Source organism: Crinia signifera, chromosome 3 (assembly GCF_055691185.1).
Source record: "Crinia signifera chromosome 3, ASM5569118v1, whole genome shotgun sequence".
Taxonomy (NCBI): domain Eukaryota; kingdom Metazoa; phylum Chordata; class Amphibia; order Anura; family Myobatrachidae; genus Crinia; species Crinia signifera.
Window position 1 is genome coordinate 134,259,634 of NC_139219.1, and position 24,539 is coordinate 134,284,172.

The window sequence follows — 24,539 nt, forward strand, 5'->3', positions numbered from 1 at the left end:
GGATATGTTCTTTCTTTACTTCCACATTTCTTTCCGTAAATGGAATTTTTATTATATTGTCAGTGTGTTACAGTACCGTAGCTGTGAGCTGGCCTGAATTCAGCTTTCTCTAAGTGAAGTATTTGTGCAGCAGGATTGAATGTAACACATATTTACACTTTGTGTATATTAATGCAATTATATTATTATTGGTTTTTATTGAGAGTGTTATGGGGTTAGGGTTTTAACTTAAGTAATCCTATTACATACTTAATGTTGTGCTATGTGTACACTGCTGCCTTTTACACATAATTCTGTCAGTTTCTTCCTTGGTCTTACTAGACTTTAACATTCCTGTACGCTAAATAAATGACAATAGGGGAAACAATGCACCATAGTTTGGGGTATGGCATGAAAATACTAAACAGATAGAGAGCATGATGGGAGGATGTGACTGCAGTGTCTGCTGCCAGCTGCACTCTGCTTACTGTGTCATCCAGGAAGATGTTAATTATCTGACTGATAGGGATTTAAAGAGTCTCCAGCTTGTCACAGATGCATTGCTGGGAAGTCAGCTATACAAATACATGCAGCACACACAGGAGGAGCAGGGGTAAGAGCCTAACCTTCACAGAGATTAGTGCACCTTTAACTTTATTCATATATTTGTACAGTATGTCATGTGCAGCGCAGTGCATGCATGCTTTATACACTGTACTTCAGAAAATGTGTGTGTGTGTGTGTGTGTGTGTATTTCTACACATACATATGTTCTGTGTTTGAAATGATAATGTATTAACTTTTTATATAGAACGTATTTAAATCAAGATCATGGGGGTGATGGGTGTAAAGGCTTGGGGAATTACTATTATGGTAAATATATCTGTAGTTGCTGATGTGGAAATAGGTGTAAACTTACATAAAACTGTTTTTGTCATGTACATTTCCTCAAGCTCTTTATGTTTAGTAATCCAATCCAAATGGTTACTGAATAAATAATAATAATAATAAATATAATTATTATTATTATTATTATGAAATCTTATGCTTCTGTCAGGTGCCAGTGTTCTGTCTAGTGAGTCCTCTCCATGCTCTCTGGTATAATGAATGCAGGCTGTTTGTTCCTAAAGAAGGCGTTATGTGGGAAGTCGGTGACATTTGTGACCACGTATGTACTCTGTGCTTGCCAACAATTATATATATATATATATATATATATATATCCAACTCGGGTTTGGCACTCACTATAACCAAATGCAGCAGCGCCGGTGCCAGCACATAGAAAAATATAGTAGATTTGCGGTGGGGCACTCGTGGCTATTCTCCATAAACTAGACAAGCCAGCTAGTATGCAGCAACGTTTCAATTTATTTATCAAATTTTCGTCAGGTTACAAAGAATAGAGAAAAAAGACATACCTTTATAGCAGCATAGACCAAGGAAGTGAGGCTGAGACACAGAGAGACAAGGGAGCAGCCCACAGGGCGCAGCATGATGATGTCACATGCTGAACAAGTGTGCAGCATGTGGGGAGCTTGGTTGCCATGGATACCGCAATCCAGCTTTCTCAGACACTGTGAGGAAAATTGCACCAAAAATAATTAAAAAGTGACAAGAAAGAACTGCGACTAGAACCAAGAGGCAACAGTATTAAAAAATAGAAATAGAAAAAATGTATGCACCTGCGTCTCAATCTCACTTCATAGGTGATAAAAACAGCAATTAGCCTGAGACAAATAAATGACTAATCAATTAGAAATAGCATATTAAACAGGACAATACATGATACAATAAAAATACACACCAATAAAGCATAATTGCACATAATACAGCGCAATGTGGCAAAAGATATAGTAAAGACACAATCGCAATATTATGAGCTCAGCGGAATACAGCAAAGGAAATTTGCTCGTTTAGACCTTTAGGGGCAATAGTGCCCAAGCGGTGTATCCACCGGGCTTCACATTGTAATAGACGGGTACCACGGTCACCGCCGCGAATATTGGGGGGCACCCAATCAATCATCCGATATCTTAGGCTGTTAAGAGGATGATGATTGTCAACAAAATGCCTGGCGACAGGATGCTCACTACTGCCGGATGCCAATGCCTGACGGATGGTACTCCTGTGCATTGTCATCCTTTCCTTAAATTTCCTAATAGTTTTACCTATGTAGGATAAACTGCATGGACATATAAGTTGGTAAACAACGTATGAAGAGTTACAAGTAAGGTTGTGACGGATTTTAAATGTGTGGCCGGTATGGGGGTGACTAAAAGAATCACCTGGTAAAAGGAATTGACAGGTGGTGCATGCGCACCTAAAACAACCTTTTTTCTTTTGGACACCCAACCATGTCACAGTGGGTGGTTCTGGATTGATGGATGTATTGGTTTTAACCAAAATATCCTTGAGACTACGTCCCTTGGAGTAGCACGGCATAACCCGGTGCTCACCGAGGGGTAAAGTCGTGTCGCTTTTAATTAGAGACCAGTTATTTTTAACCAAAGCAGTGGTTTCATTAGAGACAACATTATATCTGTTAACCCACGGCATAATCTTGGCCATGCTGGTATCTTTACTTTTGTGTCTGAGGAGTGACTCGCGGTCTAATTGTAACACCTTACGTTTGCAGGCGACAAGCTCATGATGTTTAAAGCCACGTTTCAAAAAATTTTTAATGAGTGCATCAAGTTGCTGCTCACAATCAGCTCTATCGCTATTGATGCGGTAGTAGCGTAACATTTGGGAGTAAGGCAAAGATGAAACAAGACTGCGGGGATGACAACTGGATGGGGACAGCAGAGTGTTACGGTCCGTGCTTTTGGTATAAACACTGGTGGTGATGATACCCGCTTTGAGGGAAACTTTGACGTCCAGAAAGTGGACCTCACTACTGGATGTTTCAAATGTAAATTTGATGGCATTATTAGTGTCATTGTGTTTAACAATGACATCATGAAGCAGGTTAACATCACCGTGCCAGATGGCAAACAGGTCATCTATATATCTCTTAAAAATAATAAAATGATCAACAATGCATGGGTCAGAAAGAAAAATGTCAAACTCAACAGAAAACATGAAAATATTAGCATATGAAGGAGCCACAGAACTGCCCATAGCGCAGCCCCGTAGCTGTAAATAAAAAGTATTATTGTAAATAAAAAAATTATTATACAAAATCAAATCCATGAGCTCAATAAGAAAATCAATTTTAATGGAATCAAAATCACTGTGGGTATTGAGGAATCGTCTCAAAGCAGCCAGACCCAGGGCGTGGGGAATCATGGTGTAGAGATTTACCACATCGATGGTGGCCAAATGACAATTGTCTACTAGTCTGGGAAGCTGATGAAGATTTTGTAAAAAAGTGGTGGTGTCCAACAAGAAGGTAGGTTGAGATTTAATAAGCGGTTGTAGTAGATCATCCAAATAAGTTGCAGTAGGTTGCAGCAGCGACCCGCATGCCGACACAATAGGGCGACCCGGAGGAGGGGACAAGCCCTTGTGAATTTTCGGAAGTGTGTATAAACAAGGAGTGATTGGAAAATCTGGAACCAGGACAGCTTGAATATCTTGAGTAATAATTTTAGCATCTACTCCCATTTGTAAGATGTTGGTCAATTTCTGTCGACATTGAGCAGTGGGGTTGACTGTCAACTGGCGATAGGTGTCAACATCAGAAAGTTGTTTCATTATTTCGGCATGATAGTCAGAGAGATCTTGCAGGACTATCGCCCCGCCTTTATCGGCTTGTCGAATAACAAGATTTTTATTTTCACTCAGATTTTTTAAGGCCAAACGCTCCGCTGGCATAAGATTAGGGTGGACAGACGAGGAGTGCTCGACAATGGCAGGAAGTCCTGTATCGAGCATCCTAGCAAAGGATTTAATGCTGGCATTATTTGAATATGGCTCGAAAGAGGAGGCAGGAGCAAACTGTTTCAAAACTGTAGGTAGGGGTGGTTTGACAGTTTTATTGGACGGGGGTTGATTGGCAAAGAACTCTTGTAATTTGATTTTTCTAATGAGTTCATGTTTCTCAATTTGCCACTGTAAATCACTGAAAGGCACAGAGGGCACGAAGGAGAGTCCATGATTCAAGAGTTTCAACTCACTTTTAGATAAGTCATGGGACGACAGATTGAAGATTATATTCTCGTGTTCGTTGGTGGGCGACCCGGACGGCCACCCCCTCTTCCACTGTTGCCCTCTTCGAGTGTAGCGCCTCTTACGTGGGACTTGGGGCCGCCTCGACCCCTCTGGGGGAGTCCACCTAAAGGGCCTGCTTTGGCACCTCTGGGTTTGCGTTGGTCAGCCTCGCTGTTAGAGCTGGTATTATCGGCCGATGTTTCTGTATCGAATTGATCGATAGTTCTTTGTGGGCGCCGTTTATTGCGGCGAAAGAAAGGTTTTTTAGAATCTTCTCCCGAATTGCCTGCCAACCATCTGTAGACAGTGTGTCTGTCGTAGTCAGTTTGCACCTTTAATAATTTTTCTTTTTTAAAGAGGATAAGCTCTCTTTTGTATGATGACAATTGGCTCTTGAGCCGTTCCATCCAATCCGTCTCTTTTTCTGCCACTAAAGTGGCCAAGTGCACGGTTTCAAATTTGGAGATTTTATCTTTGATCACAGCAAGTTCCTAGCTGGCTTGTCTAGTTTATGGAGAATAGCCACGAGTGCCCCACCGCAAATCTACTATATTTTTCTATGTGCTGGCACCGGCGCTGCTGCATTTGGTTATAGTGAGTGCCAAACCCGAGTTGGATATACTTTGCATCTCTCCCCAGCCACAAGGAGTCTGCAAGTTGAGGCACCCTTCATTTATCTGTTGCTGCTGTGGATCAGCGAGGTACCTGTACACCGTTTGTTTGGGATCCCCCTGTGCTTTGCCCTTTTCCCTTTGTGGTGCTTTTGTTCACCAGGACTGTCTATCTCAGAACCTATATTGCAACTTACAACTGTGTGCTGTGTCACACATTGCACCAATCTGCCTCATTGTACCATACAGACCATCCAATATGGCAGATGAAGATAGTATTGGACAATTTAATTTTCCCATTGGTGACATCCACTCCCTCTCTGAGGTTGAGATTCAAGCTATTATTCTCAAAGGTGGCATTAATGATGAAGAGGAATCCCTGGCAACTGACATTATCTACAGAGACCTCTTACGTTTAAAAAAGAAGGAGATCGATTTCCATCTTCATGCTCTCTCTTTAAGTGACTATTATAAGTCAAAAATGATCCCCCGTGGTTTCCGTGTCAGGAACTGCCCGACCATCGGGCGCTATGATCCCCAGTTTTGTAAGCGCTGGATTGGGACCCTTAACAAGTGCTCCTTTGATCTTATGGTCCTTGTGGTGGAGCAATCATCCAAGGAACTTGCTGTGATCAAAGATAAAATCTCCAAATTTGAAACCGTGCACTTGGCCACTTTAGTGGCAGAAAAAGAGACGGATTGGATGGAACGGCTCAAGAGCCAATTGTCATCATACAAAAGAGAGCTTATCCTCTTTAAAAAAGAAAAATTATTAAAGGTGCAAACTGACTACGACAGACACACTGTCTACAGATGGTTGGCAGGCAATTCGGGAGAAGATTCTAAAAAACCTTTCTTTCGCCGCAATAAACGGCGCCCACAAAGAACTATCGATCAATTCGATACAGAAACATCGGCCGATAATACCAGCTCTAACAGCGAGGCTGACCAACGCAAACCCAGAGGTGCCAAAGCAGGCCCTTTAGGTGGACTCCCCCAGAGGGGTCGAGGCGGCCCCAAGTCCCACGTAAGAGGCGCTACACTCGAAGAGGGCAACAGTGGAAGAGGGGGTGGCCGTCCGGGTCGCCCACCAACGAACACGAGAATATAATCTTCAATCTGTCGTCCCATGACTTATCTAAAAGTGAGTTGAAACTCTTGAATCATGGACTCTCCTTCGTGCCCTCTGTGCCTTTCAGTGATTTACAGTGGCAAATTGAGAAACATGAACTCATTAGAAAAATCAAATTACAAGAGTTCTTTGCCAATCAACCCCCGTCCAATAAAACTGTCAAACCACCCCTACCTACAGTTTTGAAACAGTTTGCTCCTGCCTCCTCTTTCGAGCCATATTCAAATAATGCCAGCATTAAATCCTTTGCTAGGATGCTCGATACAGGACTTCCTGCCATTGTCGAGCACTCCTCGTCTGTCCACCCTAATCTTATGCCAGCGGAGCGTTTGGCCTTAAAAAATCTGAGTGAAAATAAAAATCTTGTTATTCGACAAGCCGATAAAGGCGGGGCGATAGTCCTGCAAGATCTCTCTGACTATCATGCCGAAATAATGAAACAACTTTCTGATGTTGACACCTATCGCCAGTTGACAGTCAACCCCACTGCTCAATGTCGACAGAAATTGACCAACATCTTACAAATGGGAGTAGATGCTAAAATTATTACTCAAGATATTCAAGCTGTCCTGGTTCCAGATTTTCCAATCACTCCTTGTTTATACACACTTCCGAAAATTCACAAGGGCTTGTCCCCTCCTCCGGGTCGCCCTATTGTGTCGGCATGCGGGTCGCTGCTGCAACCTACTGCAACTTATTTGGATGATCTACTACAACCGCTTATTAAATCTCAACCTACCTTCTTGTTGGACACCACCACTTTTTTACAAAATCTTCATCAGCTTCCCAGACTAGTAGACAATTGTCATTTGGCCACCATCGATGTGGTAAATCTCTACACCATGATTCCCCACGCCCTGGGTCTGGCTGCTTTGAGACGATTCCTCAATACCCACAGTGATTTTGATTCCATTAAAATTGATTTTCTTATTGAGCTCATGGATTTGATTTTGTATAATAATTTTTTTATTTACAATAATACTTTTTATTTACAGCTACGGGGCTGCGCTATGGGCAGTTCTGTGGCTCCTTCATATGCTAATATTTTCATGTTTTCTGTTGAGTTTGACATTTTTCTTTCTGACCCATGCATTGTTGATCATTTTATTATTTTTAAGAGATATATAGATGACCTGTTTGCCATCTGGCACGGTGATGTTAACCTGCTTCATGATGTCATTGTTAAACACAATGACACTAATAATGCCATCAAATTTACATTTGAAACATCCAGTAGTGAGGTCCACTTTCTGGACGTCAAAGTTTCCCTCAAAGCGGGTATCATCACCACCAGTGTTTATACCAAAAGCACGGACCGTAACACTCTGCTGTCCCCATCCAGTTGTCATCCCCGCAGTCTTGTTTCATCTTTGCCTTACTCCCAAATGTTACGCTACTACCGCATCAATAGCGATAGAGCTGATTGTGAGCAGCAACTTGATGCACTCATTAAAAAATTTTTGAAACGTGGCTTTAAACATCATGAGCTTGTCGCCTGCAAACGTAAGGTGTTACAATTAGACCGCGAGTCACTCCTCAGACACAAAAGTAAAGATACCAGCATGGCCAAGATTATGCCGTGGGTTAACAGATATAATGTTGTCTCTAATGAAACCACTGCTTTGGTTAAAAATAACTGGTCTCTAATTAAAAGCGACACGACTTTACCCCTCGGTGAGCACCGGGTTATGCCGTGCTACTCCAAGGGACGTAGTCTCAAGGATATTTTGGTTAAAACCAATACATCCATCAATCCAGAACCACCCACTGTGACATGGTTGGGTGTCCAAAAGAAAAAAGGTTGTTTTAGGTGCGCATGCACCACCTGTCAATTCCTTTTACCAGGTGATTCTTTTAGTCACCCCCATACCGGCCACACATTTAAAATCCGTCACAACCTTACTTGTAACTCTTCATACGTTGTTTACCAACTTATATGTCCATGCAGTTTATCCTACATAGGTAAAACTATTAGGAAATTTAAGGAAAGGATGACAATGCACAGGAGTACCATCCGTCAGGCATTGGCATCCGGCAGTAGTGAGCATCCTGTCGCCAGGCATTTTGTTGACAATCATCATCCTCTTAACAGCCTAAGATATCGGATGATTGATTGGGTGCCCCCCAATATTCGCGGCGGTGACCGTGGTACCCGTCTATTACAATGTGAAGCCCGGTGGATACACCGCTTGGGCACTATTGCCCCTAAAGGTCTAAACGAGCAAATTTCCTTTGCTGTATTCCGCTGAGCTCATAATATTGCGATTGTGTCTTTACTATATCTTTTGCCACATTGCGCTGTATTATGTGCAATTATGCTTTATTGGTGTGTATTTTTATTGTATCATGTATTGTCCTGTTTAATATGCTATTTCTAATTGATTAGTCATTTATTTGTCTCAGGCTAATTGCTGTTTTTATCACCTATGAAGTGAGATTGAGACGCAGGTGCATACATTTTTTCTATTTCTATTTTTTAATACTGTTGCCTCTTGGTTCTAGTCGCAGTTCTTTCTTGTCACTTTTTAATTATTTTTGGTGCAATTTTCCTCACAGTGTCTGAGAAAGCTGGATTGCGGTATCCATGGCAACCAAGCTCCCCACATGCTGCACACTTGTTCAGCATGTGACATCATCATGCTGCGCCCTGTGGGCTGCTCCCTTGTCTCTCTGTGTCTCAGCCTCACTTCCTTGGTCTATGCTGCTATAAAGGTATGTCTTTTTTCTCTATTCTTTGTAACCTGACGAAAATTTGATAAATAAATTGAAACGTTGCTGCATACTAGCTGGCTTGTCTAGTTTATGGAGAATAGCCACGAGTGCCCCACCGCAAATCTACTATATATATATATATATATATTGTTTTATATTTGGTTCTGCCTCGTCTACAGCAGAAGAACCAGTGCTACCCATATTGTACAGTAGATGAATTAGGTGAAAGATATTTTCAATGAGATTTAATTGTTGCTGTTTTTATATACTGCTTCCAATGGGTCTGTTTTTTTACTGATGTCTGCAGTGTGATTGGTGAGCACCGCACTTTTGAACTTATGTCTTCATTTAAATATAACCTAGAGTATATTTAACACTGTTCCTATGTCCATTTGTGAGCAATTGCTTACAAACTTTTATTTTCATCAAACCATTTGTTAATTTTGTTGCAGTAGTAATGATGCTTGAGCCAGAATTTAAACCATTTAAATTTACCCATACAATTTTCCTAAGCCATCTCTCTGCGACCCCCGCCAATTTAGCCTCAATAAGTTAATTTAGTGCAAAACTTGGAGGGATGAGTTCGGATCCCTCTAGGTTGCGTACCATATCCCAATGTCACATTTTGTACCGGCCCGATCTCCTGCCCACACGATATGAAAATGTATGAGGTCTGCAATCTCCGGTTATAATACTTGGCACGTGTGCCGTTATTTGTTATTTCTTTTTGACTATGTCTTTCATGCTTTGTACTTTATGTTTAGCATAATCTTTCTGTCAATTTGATTGTATGTTTGCAGATGTCAACCCCTCCTCCACTTGTACCCTTATCCCTATTACCCTATTTCTTTTCTCTGTACCCCCCCCCCCCCTAAAATTGGATTCAATAAAAATATTGATGTTAAAAAAAAAAAAGTACCCATACAGTTGAACTTTAAGTCATTGGCGGTCACTGCAGTAAGCGTACTAACACCCATACATACAGCCAGATAGGATATGTCTGTGAACGATGTCGTTCACAGCTCCGCATTACCTTTAGAGGGATCCTACTAGGTTACTAGCTGATATTGCTGGGCGCAACATTTAATTGATTTTATTCAGCTAGGAACAGAATTTGGAAATACCCTGCTTAGTGGGTTGCTGCAAATAACTGTAAAAGTTTGCAGACCAACCAGCAGGTCACATGTTCCAGGTCAGCCAGTAGGTGCACAGAGAGGGTTCTTCAACTGTCACTATAGTGATGCATTGTAAATGGCAAGCGGTCGTTTTGGCACATAACTCAAGGCATCAATTTCAACTTCAGTATATAATTCTGTAAATCTATAGACCAAGACCTTTACTTTGGTATATTGTGTGCCCAACTCAGAAAATGGCACCATAAAAGTTATCCTACTGCTATTAATAGATACCACAAAGCAACAAGGTCAACCTCAAGCATACAGAAGCTCTTACCCTATAACCCCCAACCAGCCCACAATTTGCAGGGGAGATGGGGAATTTGTGCTGGTGATTATTGTGTAGGTCAGATAATGGATTACGCTTTTGTCATGCCACTTATCTTGCTATCAAGACTTGAAGATGTTGAGACTTAAGTAACCACTAGTATGTCCTCACATTTAGTTGTGGCATTCGCCACATTATTTGATTTATGCTTGTCCCTAAATGGAGGAATTGCTCCTATCTATCAGCTTCATGCTGGTGCATACATACAGATTTGGCCACCAATAGGTTGTGGTACAGCAATCAGCACCATTGCAGCCTATCCGCACCCTCTACAGTGGCACAGCTATGTGTTACAGAGGGAGTCATGACGATGGAAAACCATACCAAATTGTGTCATCAACCCACCAGCCTGACCTCTTCCTTGATAATGGAGAGCTATTCTATTCTTACTAAAGTCCAGTAGAGTTCTCCAAAATGTGGGATTCTCTAAAAAATTAAGAACAAGTAGGAAACTAAAAGCCTAATTCAGACCTGATGGCTGGGCTGCTAATATTTTAAACCGTGCAATTTGGTACATACTGCCCCACCAGAGTGAAATCCCGCCCTGTGTAAGTCTGTGATTTGCTTAGCCTGGCTTGCGAATATAAGCTGGATCGGCATATAGCTTCAAATCCATTTGTGAGCTGCTCATGATCTAATGATTTTCCCACTGTGTCAGTGGCGTAAGTTCATCCCAGGTCCCCGGAGGCAAGTGCACCCCCCACCATCACCTTATATAAATATAAGTATGTGTGTGTGTGTATGTATATATATATATATATATATATATATATATATATATATATATATATATATATAGGGAGATAGAAGAGGCGGCACTCAAATGGGATTTTTTTCAAAGTTTATAATTGGCAGCAAAGTAGGACCAACGTTTCGGGGTCTTGGTCACCCCTTTGTCAAGGTGCAAGTGGAAATCACTTTGATTTCCACTTGCAACTTGACAAAGGGGTGACCAAGACCCCGAAACGTTGGTCCTATTTTACTGCCAATTATACAGTTTGAAAAAATCCCATTTGAGTGCCGCCTCTTCTATCTCCCTACCTACCTGACCTGGAGGGCACTGGGGTAATTGGACCCAGCTGCGGGAGTGCCAGGCCATCACCTCAATCTATATATATAATTATATATATATATAATTATGTTTAAAATAAAGAATGTGTGAAGTCTATGGTCCTGCTAGGAGGGGGAGTCAGCCTCAGAAGCAATATTGAAGGCTTTCAGTTAACTGATGCAAATTTGAAGGGGAGGAGAGGTGCCCCCCTGGAAGTAGGAGCCTGGCGGCAGATGACTCCATTGCCTTCCAGCGCCTCTGCACTGGGTGCAGTCTGTGTGTAGCATAGGACTTACTCTGAGGGTGCAATAGAAACAGGCTGATCGGGGCCGGAGCCGATGTCTCACGCCTTCCCTTAAAACACTTAGACACGCCTGCATTTTCCCTGACACTCCCAGAAAACAGCCGGTTACCACCCTCAAACGCCTGCTTCTTATCAACTTGCGTACAGCCAGCGATACAAAAAGTAGCAGGGGTTTATCGCGGGATGGCCTTGCGCATGCGTACTATGAGCCGCATACATGTGCAGGATATCAATAATCACCCAGCCTGCTAATTCACAGCTGTGCGATCAGGTCTGAATTAGGCCCTATATGCTGGTGCAGGTGCTTATTGCTTAGCAGAAAAAGCTCTTATTTTACATGATCATAGTGTTTTAAGTGTTAAACCTTTACATTCGTTAAACAGCTGTGAGTGAGGATTTGCTAATTTACCAGTGCATGAGTGGACTGTGCATGCAGAGCTGTTTGACCCCGCTGAGCATAAGGGCAATGCACTGCAAATAGAGCCGGCAGTTTCTGTTTCCAAGAATATGTCCAGTTCAAAGTAATGAAAATAAATGTACAATGGATTTACAGATCATACATATGATACATTTTAATGTAATACATTGTATAATACATGGTAGAATAGCTCCATTTAGCCCGTTAAGGATTACTCACAGGCCTGTTTCCCTTGCTATCTCATATAGAGGCCATTTTACCATCTTTGCTGTGTCATCTAGTGCTGCATTATTTCAGGAAAGAGTTAATGTCCTTTGCAGTTCTGTAATGATTCAGACACTTGCTTGAGAAGCACCAGATGGAAGGACTGGATTGCAAAGGATGGAGATTTTTATTTATTGCATGAAACATAATGAACACTGCCAAGAAGCAACCGTCTAGGTATGCATTAAGTATATTAAATCGTTGAACGGTGATATTTTGGAGAACATATTATGTTCTGGAAAGTGGACATACATCCACTAGGGCAGCCAAGAGGAATGCCGGGTAAAATTTTGGGGGTGTGGCCTAAGTGTGGGGGCACCTCCCGCACTTAGGCCACGCCCTTAAAATTTTACAGGGGGGGTGAAAGAAAACTCTAAAAACTGTAATCTCCGCAGCACCACACACCTACAGCATGTGCTGTGCTGACAGCAGGCTCAGCATGACCTCTCACGCTCACTCAAGCTGAGCCTACTGTCAGCACAGTACATGCTGTAGAAGTGTGTGCTGCTGTTGCTACCCGGGAGGGACAGAGGGGGAAGGGAGGGGTTGGACCAGGGCCCCTGTGGGGCCCCTCCAGCAAGCCTGGGCCCGGGTAATTAGTACCCACTCCCCCCCTCTTGGCTGCTCTGCTTGCCACTTAGGGAGGTGGGGTCAAGCTGTAATTCACTAAGCCTCACTCCCAAAATGCTGTGATTGGCAGGTCTGAAGGGACGTAGTGGATCTAAATGATGCGCATAGTTTAAGGTCCCCCACTCACTGTAAGTATCACAATTCCCCATAAAATCTCCTCACCCTGCTCGCGTCACAAAAAAGCATGGGGTGCTGAGAGCTGGCCTCTTTTCTGTGCGTGCTGGGGAGTGCCCCAAAAATCGAGCATATTCTGCAACTTGCAGGGGAGTAGGCGGATATCATCTACTCACAATAGTATAACATTAATGGGCAGCACGGTGGGTGTAAGGGTTAGCATTACAGCCTTACAGCACTAAGGCTGTGGGTGCTATTGCCAGTAAGAGGCTGGAGGCTGCCCAGTAGCTCCCAGAGTGCCACCGGTATAAAAAGGACTGGGGAAATACAGGTGTCAGCTATCATACCATATCATATTATGTGACACCCTGTAATGCCCTTACACATTATGCAACACATTGCAAGGCCCCATACACATTATGTGAAACACCGTAATGCCCCTTACACAATATGCAACACAACGTAATGCCCCTTTCACATTATGCAACACACCGTAATGCCTCTTGCACAATATAAGACACACCGTATTGCCTGTTATATATGGTATGTGGTCAGCATCCTGGCATTCGGTATGTTAGAGTTCAGTATAACAACACCAGCATCCCAACTGCTGTCAGAACACCAAGGCCAGAACTTAAAAACAAATGGGGGGCGGACTCTCGCGGCACAGCAAGCCCCATGTGTCTGCTGCTAAAACAGACACCTGGCACAACATCATCCTAGCAGTGGCACTTCCCGCAGACCCCACCGGTGCTGGCTTCACCAAGCCGAAGTGGGGTATGCAGGACCATAGTTACGCCACTGAATGTAGCCATGTTAATGTTTGCTGCAATGCATTTGAAATTTATTATTTCGATATAATACTATTAATACAGCTGTAAAATGTTCATGTACAGTAGCCCAGCTCATTAGCAGTAGCCATCAGGACTGTCTTCTCCCTTGCTTTCTGTCCCACGCACTTGGCTGGCAGCGTGCGTGGATGTCCTTCCATTACGGAGTCTGTCAAGCAGGAGGTGGGGCAGGCACCAGCATGCTCTGTGCGTGTCACTTCTGCTCCTCTCCCCACCCAGCTTCTTCTGCATGGCGCCACTCCCTGTCCGGTGTCAGCACGTTCAAGCAGGCGGCCGCCGCGGCTCACTAACAAAATAATAAAACTACTAAGTGGTGCAGGGGATTGATTGCTGTCCAATCCCCCCCCCCCCCCCTCCCAGCCGCCGGGCCCCATAGCACCCCCTGCACCCTCAGTAGTTCTGCCACTGACACCTGTCCAAATGAAGCAAAAAATAACATGTGGCCCCCCTTTTCAATAATAAGACAAGGCCAATCAGGACTGTCCTAGTTCCTGACTAGCTGCATCTTAAGATGGCCATACGCCAGCTGCCCACACCAGCGTCATTGGCCCATTTCAATGAGAACGCGCAGCATTTTTATGGGAATGCCCATGAAACACTGGGTGCTCCCATGGGTTGTGCCCAGGCATCAAGTCGGGTGACACATGCGATTGGCATGTGATCCAGGCAGTTTGTCGCTATCGCACGATTATACACTATGGGTGACATTTAATTGCATGCAATTTTTGATTTATGCCAATATTTTCACCAAAAACTTCAGTTTTCACACTTTTTTTTTACAGAACCATGCACAGATCATTGAGATCTGTGCATGGTTCTGTCTTAGAAAATGTGTAAGAGTTAAATGTAAACAAAAAATGGCGTGGGGTTCCCCCTCCTGAGCATAACCAGCCCCGGGCTCATTGAGCCGGACCTGGTTCCAAAAATATGGGAGACAAAAAGCATAGGGTCCCCCATACTTCTGAAATCAGGCCCGGACTCTTGGACCGGTCCTGGTTCCAAAAATACGGGGAACAAAAAATCTGGGGGTCCCCTGTATTTTGAAACCAGCTCTGGGCACCAACAGACTGCGGTGTAATGCCACAGCCGGGGTAGACTTTTTACATAAGGTCCCCCGGCCATACCATGAGCCCTGTGGCTGGACAACCTTGGACGGGTTACCTGGGGGAGTGGGGACCCCCCAATAAAGGGGTCCCCACCCAGGCTTCACCCATCCAGGCTTTGGACGCCGTCCTGATAGGGTTAAATCATTCATACATAACACTGCTTTATACAGGTGAACTACAAGTGTCAGCAGGCCTCCCTCGCATGCTGGGACTTGGAGAACCACAAGTCCCAGCATGCAGGGCATTAATGGGCCCACTGGGACTTGTAGTCCACCTGTAAAAATTATTTTAAAATAAAATACACATACACACAGAGAAAAGTACAACTTTATTACACACACCTCAATTTTACACCAACATACTTACAGAACCAGGGTCCAGCGCTGACTCCCTCCTCCACTGCCAGCTCACCCCGCACTGACAGCGGGGTGAGCCGGCTTCCTCTGTCGCAGCTAACTGCTTCTATAGCGCTGTCCCATGACTATAGAGGCTATTAGTGTGGTTAGCTCATTGCATCTCCATGGAGACACATAGCTCAGCCCTGATTGGCTGAAAGCATCTCCATGGAGATGTATAGAGCCAACCACACTAACAGCCTCTATAGCGCTGGTAGAGCTGGTACTGATGTTCTGGTCTCTCAAACAATTTCTGGTGTCAAAGACCATTTCAAGTTCACTACCCAATTCAGGAGTATAGGCTCACAAACTACTGCATACTCAAACATCCAATCCTTTGTTCTTTCCGGTGTGTTTCTCAAGCAGATTTTGAGTCCTGATTCCAGATTTTCTTGTACTTTGTTCTTTGCCTGCTCCCAGTACCCCCATGCTCCCATGTTTTACCATCCAGTCCTGTCCCCTATACTTAGGAACACAGAGGGCCACAACCTGCGTTTTGGACATAGCAAAGCCTAAATTCCCTTGCAGGTATCTTTGGTAAAACCTCCTGGAATATTAAATTGCACATGAAACTTTCATCTTTCTGTGGTGCTAGACGCCATGCTATTACTGAGTTTTGAAAACAGTAAGGGGGCGTCTATAGGAATCATTCAGGCTGATGTTTTAAGCTGTGTATATGCCAATGGCGTGATAAAGGGGCTTATTCAAGTTTGTTTGGTCTGGCGTGCATTCGCACGGAGGACCGATGTTGCGTGTCTGCGCAGGCAGGTTTCTGCGCATGTGCAGTCGTATGGTGCGTGCACCCACGGAAAACTTTCGGTTCGCCGGATGTACGCACCCATGACAGTTTGTGGGGGGCGGAGAAGGGCGGGGGCGCGCCGAGCTGCCTCATTACCATATGAGAACGCCCAGCGTTCCATGGGAGCTCCCATGAGAATGCTGGGCATTCTCATGGTAATGAAGCCGTGACACAGGAGCAAGGGGCGGGCAGATGACATCACCGGATGTCAACTGCCCACCCATATCTGTGCCAGCGTGCACGCATATGTAAGTGACTTAAAAGTCACTTATATATGCATGTACCTTCCACATCTTTCGATGGTCGCCGACCATCGAAAGATGTGGGAGGTTACCCGCAGGCATACGAATGGATGTTTATGCTAAACATCCATTCGCAGCCTGTGCGGGCGAACCCGCGCTGCGAGGGGGGGCAGGGGCGTTCATTCGCCGGGCATGGTTTGGTGGAATTGCAAGGCTGCAAATTCGCAGCCCTGCAAATCAACCAGAATAACCCCCAAAGATTGATAAACGTTCAGCCAATCAGCTGATAACTGCTATTTTCAAACACAGCCTATAACTTAACAGCAGCTGATTGGCTGGACATTTATCACTCTTTATCATCCTCGTGTTTATCTCTCGTTAAAGCTTAATACATCAGCCCCCCCGTCCTTTAAGGACCCACTCTCCCTGTGTCACGTATGCTGTCACACTGTAACTGTGTCATATATGATCGCAGCCTTCCTATATCATGTTTTATATGTCCTCCTTACTCTTTTTACCACAAATTCTTGTGGATCACTCTTCCAATGTAATGTACAGTATTCTTCCATCACTCCCCCACACACACACCACCACCACTATCACATACCAAGTCCTTACAGGTTCCAACCAACTGTGGAAGAGGGTACCAGTCTTCCTCATAGTTGCTGACACCACAAGATTTATGTCACTTTGCTGGTGGGGGGAGTGGAGAAGTTGCTCTCTGGCAACCCCACCACAGCCACCTTATAGAATATTTCAGTCCCTGCTGGTTCACTGGAGTAGATTTGGCAGCAGATGTTGGTCTTGTGGTAGTTTGAGAGAGGGCCAGAGGCGTAACAAGAACTCTGCGGGCCCCATAGCAAAATCTTGAAAGGGCCCCACCCCCAGCCGGCCGGAGGAATAGACGGAGAGACAGACTGACAAATGTGAGGGGGCTTTGATGACCAGGAGGGGGCATAGCCGGAGAGGCAGGCTGGCCCCTCTATCTACAGAGTGCAGGGGATTCAATTTTTATGGGGCACAATGACTTGTGGTGGCCCCATGGCAATTCCAATGCACCCTTCAAAGTTTTACAATTTTTATTTTTAATCACTGCTGCCACAGGCCAGGTTGGGCCACCACCTCCTCCCTGTATATCCATTATTGTGCCACCCTCTGCCCACATAGACCTAATTGTTCCCCATGTCCTCCAGTTTATAGCCATTGTTGTCCCTCCCCCCCACACCCCATATACAGTATCCTTTATTATGCCACCTCCGCTGTTATGCCGGTGCCCCATCCTGTCATCATGAGCAGTGCAAGTCACTTACGCGGTCAGAGGATGGAGGTGAAGCCGCTTCATGTGCAGTCTCTGAAACTACAGTAGCTGAGGCGCCGGCTGAGCGTGGCTGACGGACGCGCAGTAAAGTGCTTGAACAGCCCGTCAGCCGCGCACAGCCGGCGCCGCAGCTACTGTAGTTTCAGAGACTGCACATGAAGTGGCTTCACCTCCGTGCTCTCACCCCGTAAGACAGTGACATGCTCATGATGACAGGATGGGGCAGCGGCAGCTACTGTACAGTGCTTCCGGAGTCTGCAGCAGCTTCACCTCTGTCCTCTCAACCAGTAAGTTACATGCTGGTCTCACTATATTATAGAGGGTTCAGGGGATTGCCTTGGGGCCCCCCCAACCCGCCGGGCCCCATAGCAACTGCATCCCCTGCACCCTCTATAGTTACGCCACTGGAGAGGGCTCTATTAATTTACCATCAGTAAATTCTAAGAAGCCAGGTTAGAAACTCAATGGATGATGGATAGATTTAGTAGCTCTCTAAATATTTCCGCATTTTAGTCACGAACTACGTCTTCTCCCACAAAGTAGGGGTTTAGTTGCAATAGAAAAAATAGAGCAACACATGCTGCCTCTAATGTTTAGGTGTATATGACTGACTCATTAACAAGTCTGTCGTTTGTACTGTAAATGCCGGAAGATGGAGGACACTGTTAACGACCCACAGGAACTTGTTTTGTTAATGATTTGGACCGAACATACTAGACAATGTTACAAATGATATCGCTCAGGTGGCCAAAATGAGCAAAATTGTTTAATATATTTGTATATGGGGCTTAAGATGTTTGTAGTCTTTAAAAGCTTTGAAATGCAGCAGTATATAAATGGAATATTTAGCATTTAAAAACTGTAAAAATCACAAAATGGTTTTGACCTCAGTTTGATCAATAATTTTTAGTTTTAGATCTACTTACTGTACATGCATTTAACATGTGTTATAATACAGGAACTTGTGTGGTTCTCCCAGATAGTGTTCATTCTTGTACCCGCCATATTTGAAAACCCATGCAGTTCCTCTTCCTTGCTTGGGGTGTCGCTGTCTGCTGTGGTGTTTCTAGCACAGGTCTGGTTTGCATATCAGTGTTAATATACAGACCACACTGTGCTAGAAGCACTACAGCAGACAGTGACACCCCAGGCAGGGAAGAGGAACTGCTTGGGTTTTCAAAGATGGCGAGTGCTAGAATGAACACTACCAGATGCCTGTAAGTGCATGCCAGTCTTCTGGGGCACCTCCATCGCTGCTCAGATTCCAGTGGCATTTGCGGGCGTTACCCATGTATCAACCACTGAGGAGTGACACTAAAATTAAGATTTCTTGATAGTAACATTACATTCAGCACCCAGCTCCTGTCACAGCGTAGGAGCTTGTACTGCACACTGGGGTAGAGTTATTAAACCTTAACAAGTGATTAAGTGTCGGGTGATAAAAAGACCAGCCAATCTGTTCGTAACAGCTTATTGGCAGGTCCTGTATCACTTTTTATCACCCTCCACTTTATCACTTGTTAAGGCTTAATACATTTGGCCCACAGATGGTCTCTGGAGACAGTCAAGCAGTTCCCAACCCCTCGAGAGACGAAGTTCACAATCCCTACTCATGAGGCCATGCCCCTACTCTTTGTCATAAAGCCCGTTCCCCATTTTTATTGGAAGAACCCTACAAGTTGGGAAGTGCATAACGGATGTGAGTAAAGTTAGTCCACATGTTGATTCTAAACCGAAGTAGGTTATGTTAAATATAACATAATACAAGTAAAATATTATGATAAAGTATCAAACTCTCCTGGATCAAAACTAAATTTCTCTGTACATTTTATATTTGCCCCACCTGCACTTTTAACAAGATACAAAGTTGCTTGCTCTATTTTAATTTACTCCCAGCTTAGAAATAGACTCCCTTAGCCTCTTGCACCCAATCTCTTCACCTATAGCAGCTGCCTATCCCAGGGGAATTAAGTCCCCCCGTACTCAGATGCCCCCAGGTCTTCCTTCAGACAAGGCTGCTATAGGAGGCTGGGCGAGACAAGGGTAAAAACTGGATCGGCACTAGGGCACACTCTGCTAAACAGAATGATAGTATGGAGACCCTTGTAACTATGGTATATATAGAAGCGCATTAATGCACAGGGTATTATAATAATACATAATAAATATACAAACGGAAAACAGTTGGAAAGTATGAGAATAAATTCACACTAAGCTTAACGCAGGCTTTAACAAACTCCAGGCACTAGAGAACAACAGCTAAAGACCAAGGTCCTTCACATGACCCTCTGGGACTAGTAATTAAAGTGATAGGGCAAAGGTGTGCTAATTATCCAGCTGTCTCCTCAGAGTTTTCAGCCACCACTCCCCAGCATCACCATTGCCCAGGCAACCACCGGAAGCCACCTCCGTTCTCAGACGGCAACAGGAAGCTCCCTGCAGCAGTGAGGGACCGACACTGTTGGTTGCCTAGCAACCGCCCAGATGCTCAAAGTGATGGAATGGTGTTCTGAGCAGCAGCAGCAGCAGCATGATCCCTGACACCACACAGCCTCCAGGCGCATGCAGGGACAAAGCAGCGTCCTGCACAGTAGCACCGCAGCCCCTAACAGTACCCCCCCCTTGATGAGGGTCAGGAAATTCCAGAAAAAAACACTTTCTCTCTGGGGCATGAAGCCGTTTTTTCCGGAACCCAAGAACTCTTCTTGGGGCGATAACCCTTCCAGTGTACCAAGAAAAGTATTTGACCTCGTACGGACTTGGAATCTAACATTTTCTCAACCACAAACTCCTTGTGACCCCTGATGACAATTGGAGGAGGTTTTCTGTGAGAAAATGTTTTCCGCGACACTGGTTTCAAGAGAGAGTAGTGAAAAGTGTTATTGATTTGAGAGATTTGGGCAATTTTAAACGAAATGCAACAGGATTGACTTGTTTAATAAAATGAAAAGGTCCTATGAAACGGGGACCTAATTTTTGAGATGGCTGTTGGAACCTTATGTTTTTGGTCGACAAACACACCAAATCCCCCTTCTTGAATGTGCATGGTCTCTTGTTGCGATCAAATTTTTTTTTGATCTGACTGAAGCCCAACATAAGGCCTGATGGACCATCTTCCAAATCCTTCTCTGATGAGACACAAAAGAAGAAGTCCCTGTGTCACACGCCGCCGCCGGCTGGCGTGTGTCGGCCTCCTTGTCAGGTGAGACGGCAGGCAGAGGTCCGGCAGTGTTGGAAGGCAGCATGGGAATCTGCAGCATGGTCCTGCTCTAAGGCTAAAGATGCCGGGAGGCCAGCTCCGCCATCTTGCTTGAGGGCAAACAGGGGATTGGGCCAGGTCAGGTATTCTTACCTGTTTCACTGTGACAGCCAATGGCAGCCGCCCTCTTTGCATAAAGGGGATCTGCCTAGGTAGCTCAGTGTCAGTGCAAAGAGTCTTCTGTGCCGTGCACTTCCTGGAAGGCTCCTGACTCATTGTGCCCTTGCTATTCCCGCTGTGCCTGTCAGCTTGCTATTGGCTATTTGACCCCATCGCTCATTCCAGTCACGCTGGTTGCCAGCTTCTCCCTGGTACTCTTGGGTGCTCCCTCCTGGATTCCTAACTCCGGTCCCGCTCTTGGATCTTCCAAGAATCCGTCTCCAGCATCCTCAGGTCTCAGCCATTCCTCATCATTGTACTCTGGATATTCCTCATCATTGTACTCTGGATATTCCTCATCATTGTACTCTGGATATTCCTCATCATTGTTATCTGGATATTCCTCATCATTGTTATCTGGACATTCCTCATCATTGTACTCTGGATATTCCTCATCATTGTTATCTGGACATTCTTTATCATTGCTACTCATTATTATTATTTTGCCTGCCTTTATCTCAAAGAAGTATTTGAGTCCCTGTATGACATCATTCATTAAACGCGCTCGTTTTAACCCTACTGCTACTGCCTCGTCTCCAGTCCCTGTGCATCACACGACCCCATCTGAATCTTCAACCGTGACACCCTGCTTCAGGTAATGTAGGTTCAAAAGAGTTGGCCTTTGGATCATACCCTAACAAACATTAAAATGGTGATACTTTGGTATCGGCATGAAAAGCATTGTTGAACGCAAATTCAGCTAATGGAAGATGATCTGCCCAGTCGTTATGAGTTTTGGAGACATAACATGCAAAAACTGTTCCAATGATTGGTTTACAATTTGTGCATTGGATTGCGGATGATAATCTGAATAAAAACTAAGATTATTTTTCAAAGCAGTACAGACAAACCTCCAGAATCGTGCTACAAATTGTGAACCTCTGTCAATATCCACTGGCAAACCATGGAGGCGGAAAATATGTTGAATGAATAAACCCGCTAGCTTTTTGGTGGAACAATCCCTCTAAGGGAACAAAGTGTGACATATACATGACCCGGTATACCACCACTCAAATGGTATTACAGCCAGCAGATCTAGGGAGATCCACAATAAACCCATGGACAGGTGGGACCTTGTCGTCTTGGGACAACTGCTCATACATGGTTGTAGTGCTCCTCAGCAGGTTTAGAATAAATTAAGAAGTATAAAACTGTCCAGGAATTCTCGTTAGGATATCATTAATGAAGTCTTGAAAAATGGCAGGGGCATTGGCCAAGCCGAAGGCCATAACAAGAAATTCATAATGCCCGGAGTGGGTGTTAAAGGTCGTTTTACACTCATCTCCCTCTTTAATGCAAATAAGGTTATAACCTACTCGGAAATCGATTTTTGAAAAGATGGTGGTGGTATGGAGCTGGTCACAAAGTACGGTGATGAGGGGTAGAGGATAAGAGTTTTTGATGCTGATATGATTTAACGCCCGGAATGTAATGATCCATCTTTTTTGTTGACAAATAAACCTCTCCTACCGGAGATTTAAAGGGTCTAATAAACCAAATTTTCTGACTCTGTGCACGCTGCACAGATGTGGTTGAAAGCATAAATGAAACTGAAGGAAACACACAGAATTGATCATAAAAGACTAAATTACAAAACATGACTACTAACATCTGCTGTATAAAAAAAAGTATACAGCAATCTCACTATCTATGGCCTTGACATACCCTATAACCTTTGTTCTTCCTTGAAAGGCTTTTAAAATATCACATAAAACTGAAATTACAAAAGGGCTCCCGAGTTGAAAGGTCAGACTACTGACATTTAAGATAAAGATGAAATTACTGTCATTACAAGGACTTGGAAGATTTGTGATAGGTGGAACAAGACACTGCAATTGATTGCAGATCATCTACAAGGGCTGAATTTACTCCTGTAAAATACACGGCAACTAATTTAGTAAAAATACATTTACCTTGATCAGTTAAAGATACTTGCTTATTAGAAGTATTCGCTGTTCTTCTACTGGACAACTACCAACACTGTAAAAGCTTATTTGGCAGAGAGATCCACTCATGTCACTTTTCATTTGTATACCTTGACATTTGAGATAGATATATATATATATATATATATATATATATATATATATATATATATATATATGTTCCCAATACTCCAAATACGACTATATTCTCTGAGGGATAGGGAATAACCAAACCCGAGTATAGTACACAATAGTGGTTGTGGCGCCTAGAATTCAAATGTTAATGTCCGAATACAATATATGCAATCCAAATCCAAATGAAGTAAAAGGGGACAATTCTTCCAACACTTGCTTATTTTTTTCTTCACAGGATTATCAAGTAAAAAACGGCAAGTAGAAATAACCCAAGGCATTTCGTCTCACAGAGACTTCATCAGGGGAATATGATAAGACAATCTTTCATTATCAACATGATAGTTTGTATCCCTATTGGGAGTATATCAACTTCAATTGGAGTAATTTTATAGAACAATGCCTTCCTTATTCCTATTTTATCTATTATTTTCCAAATCCCGAAATTGTATATAATTTTTAAAACGATAATTTTCCTATATATTGGGTAGTTCAATTAGCCTCCCCTAGATACGTTTGATATCCAACCTATAACTATATGGTGAATAATAACATGACCATCCAGTTGTATTGTGTGCCCTTTGTAGGGTCTAAATATCGGGATCCGATATGATATCCCGGCGGTCGGGATCCCGGCGGTCGGAATCCCGACACTGGAATCCTGACCGCCGAAATCCCGACAAGGGGGGGACATGGATCGCCCCCCCTTGCGGGCTCGCTGCGCTCGCCACGCAGCGGGCCCGGTGCCTCGCTACGCTCGGCACGCTATTATATTCTCCCTCTATGGGTGTCGTGGACACCCACGGAGGGAGAAAGTTTCGGGATTTCGGCGGTCGGGATTTCAGTGTCGGGATTCCGACCGCCGGGATCCCGACCGCCGGGAAATTAACCGCATCCCAAATATCGAGTAGCTCGGGGGTACCTCAATTAGCCTCCCCTGGATCGGTTTGATAACAAGCCTATATTGTGGATAAGTATGTGTCCATCCAGCAATAAAAAATGGGCTCAATAGATTCTATAGAGTCTCCAATAGTACTGTGTTGTTCCTCCAGAGGAATTTTTGAAGAGAGAAGAAGCGGTTGTAGAGGCAGATGCACACCAAATGGTACACAGACTGTACCAAAAGATTTTTTATGTATATATCAGGACAATTGTCTTAAAAATGACCCTTATGTTTTTCTTTTATTAGTGTGAAACCCGGGGTCATAAAGCATTTTGAGACATGGTGAAATAGAGGTTAAAAATACGTACAGTTATTAACAACATACATTGTGTATAGGGATTATAGTGGTGAAAGAATGTGAAAAAAATAGATTTTAAAATGTGGAGTCGTATTAGGTGACTGACTACTATGAGATAATTCTCACATGTATCTTGGGCTGTATTGCCGTTTTCTTGTGTAATTATTTGGATATTGGATCCAATTTTACACTTCGTAGGGGGTGTGAGTATTTAATATATTATTATTATTTCTTAGTGTCCT

The 24,539-nt window shown here is 43.9% G+C and overlaps 1 protein-coding gene across 4 annotated transcripts in view; it reads left to right on the plus strand.

The window, feature by feature from the left end:
- Positions 1 to 24,539, plus strand: part of PHACTR2 (phosphatase and actin regulator 2) — a 308,396-nt gene that overhangs the window by 96,856 nt on the left and 187,001 nt on the right. The window contains exon 1 of one of the 4 annotated variants that reach the window (XM_083176560.1): positions 490 to 592. The exons of the other annotated variants lie outside the window; for them this stretch is intronic. Within the exon in view, the coding sequence (XP_083032686.1) occupies positions 535 to 592 (58 nt within the window). The 5' untranslated portion in view covers positions 490 to 534. Of the gene's footprint in view, positions 1 to 489; positions 593 to 24,539 lie in introns of those variants that run through there. 4 annotated transcript variants of the gene reach the window in all.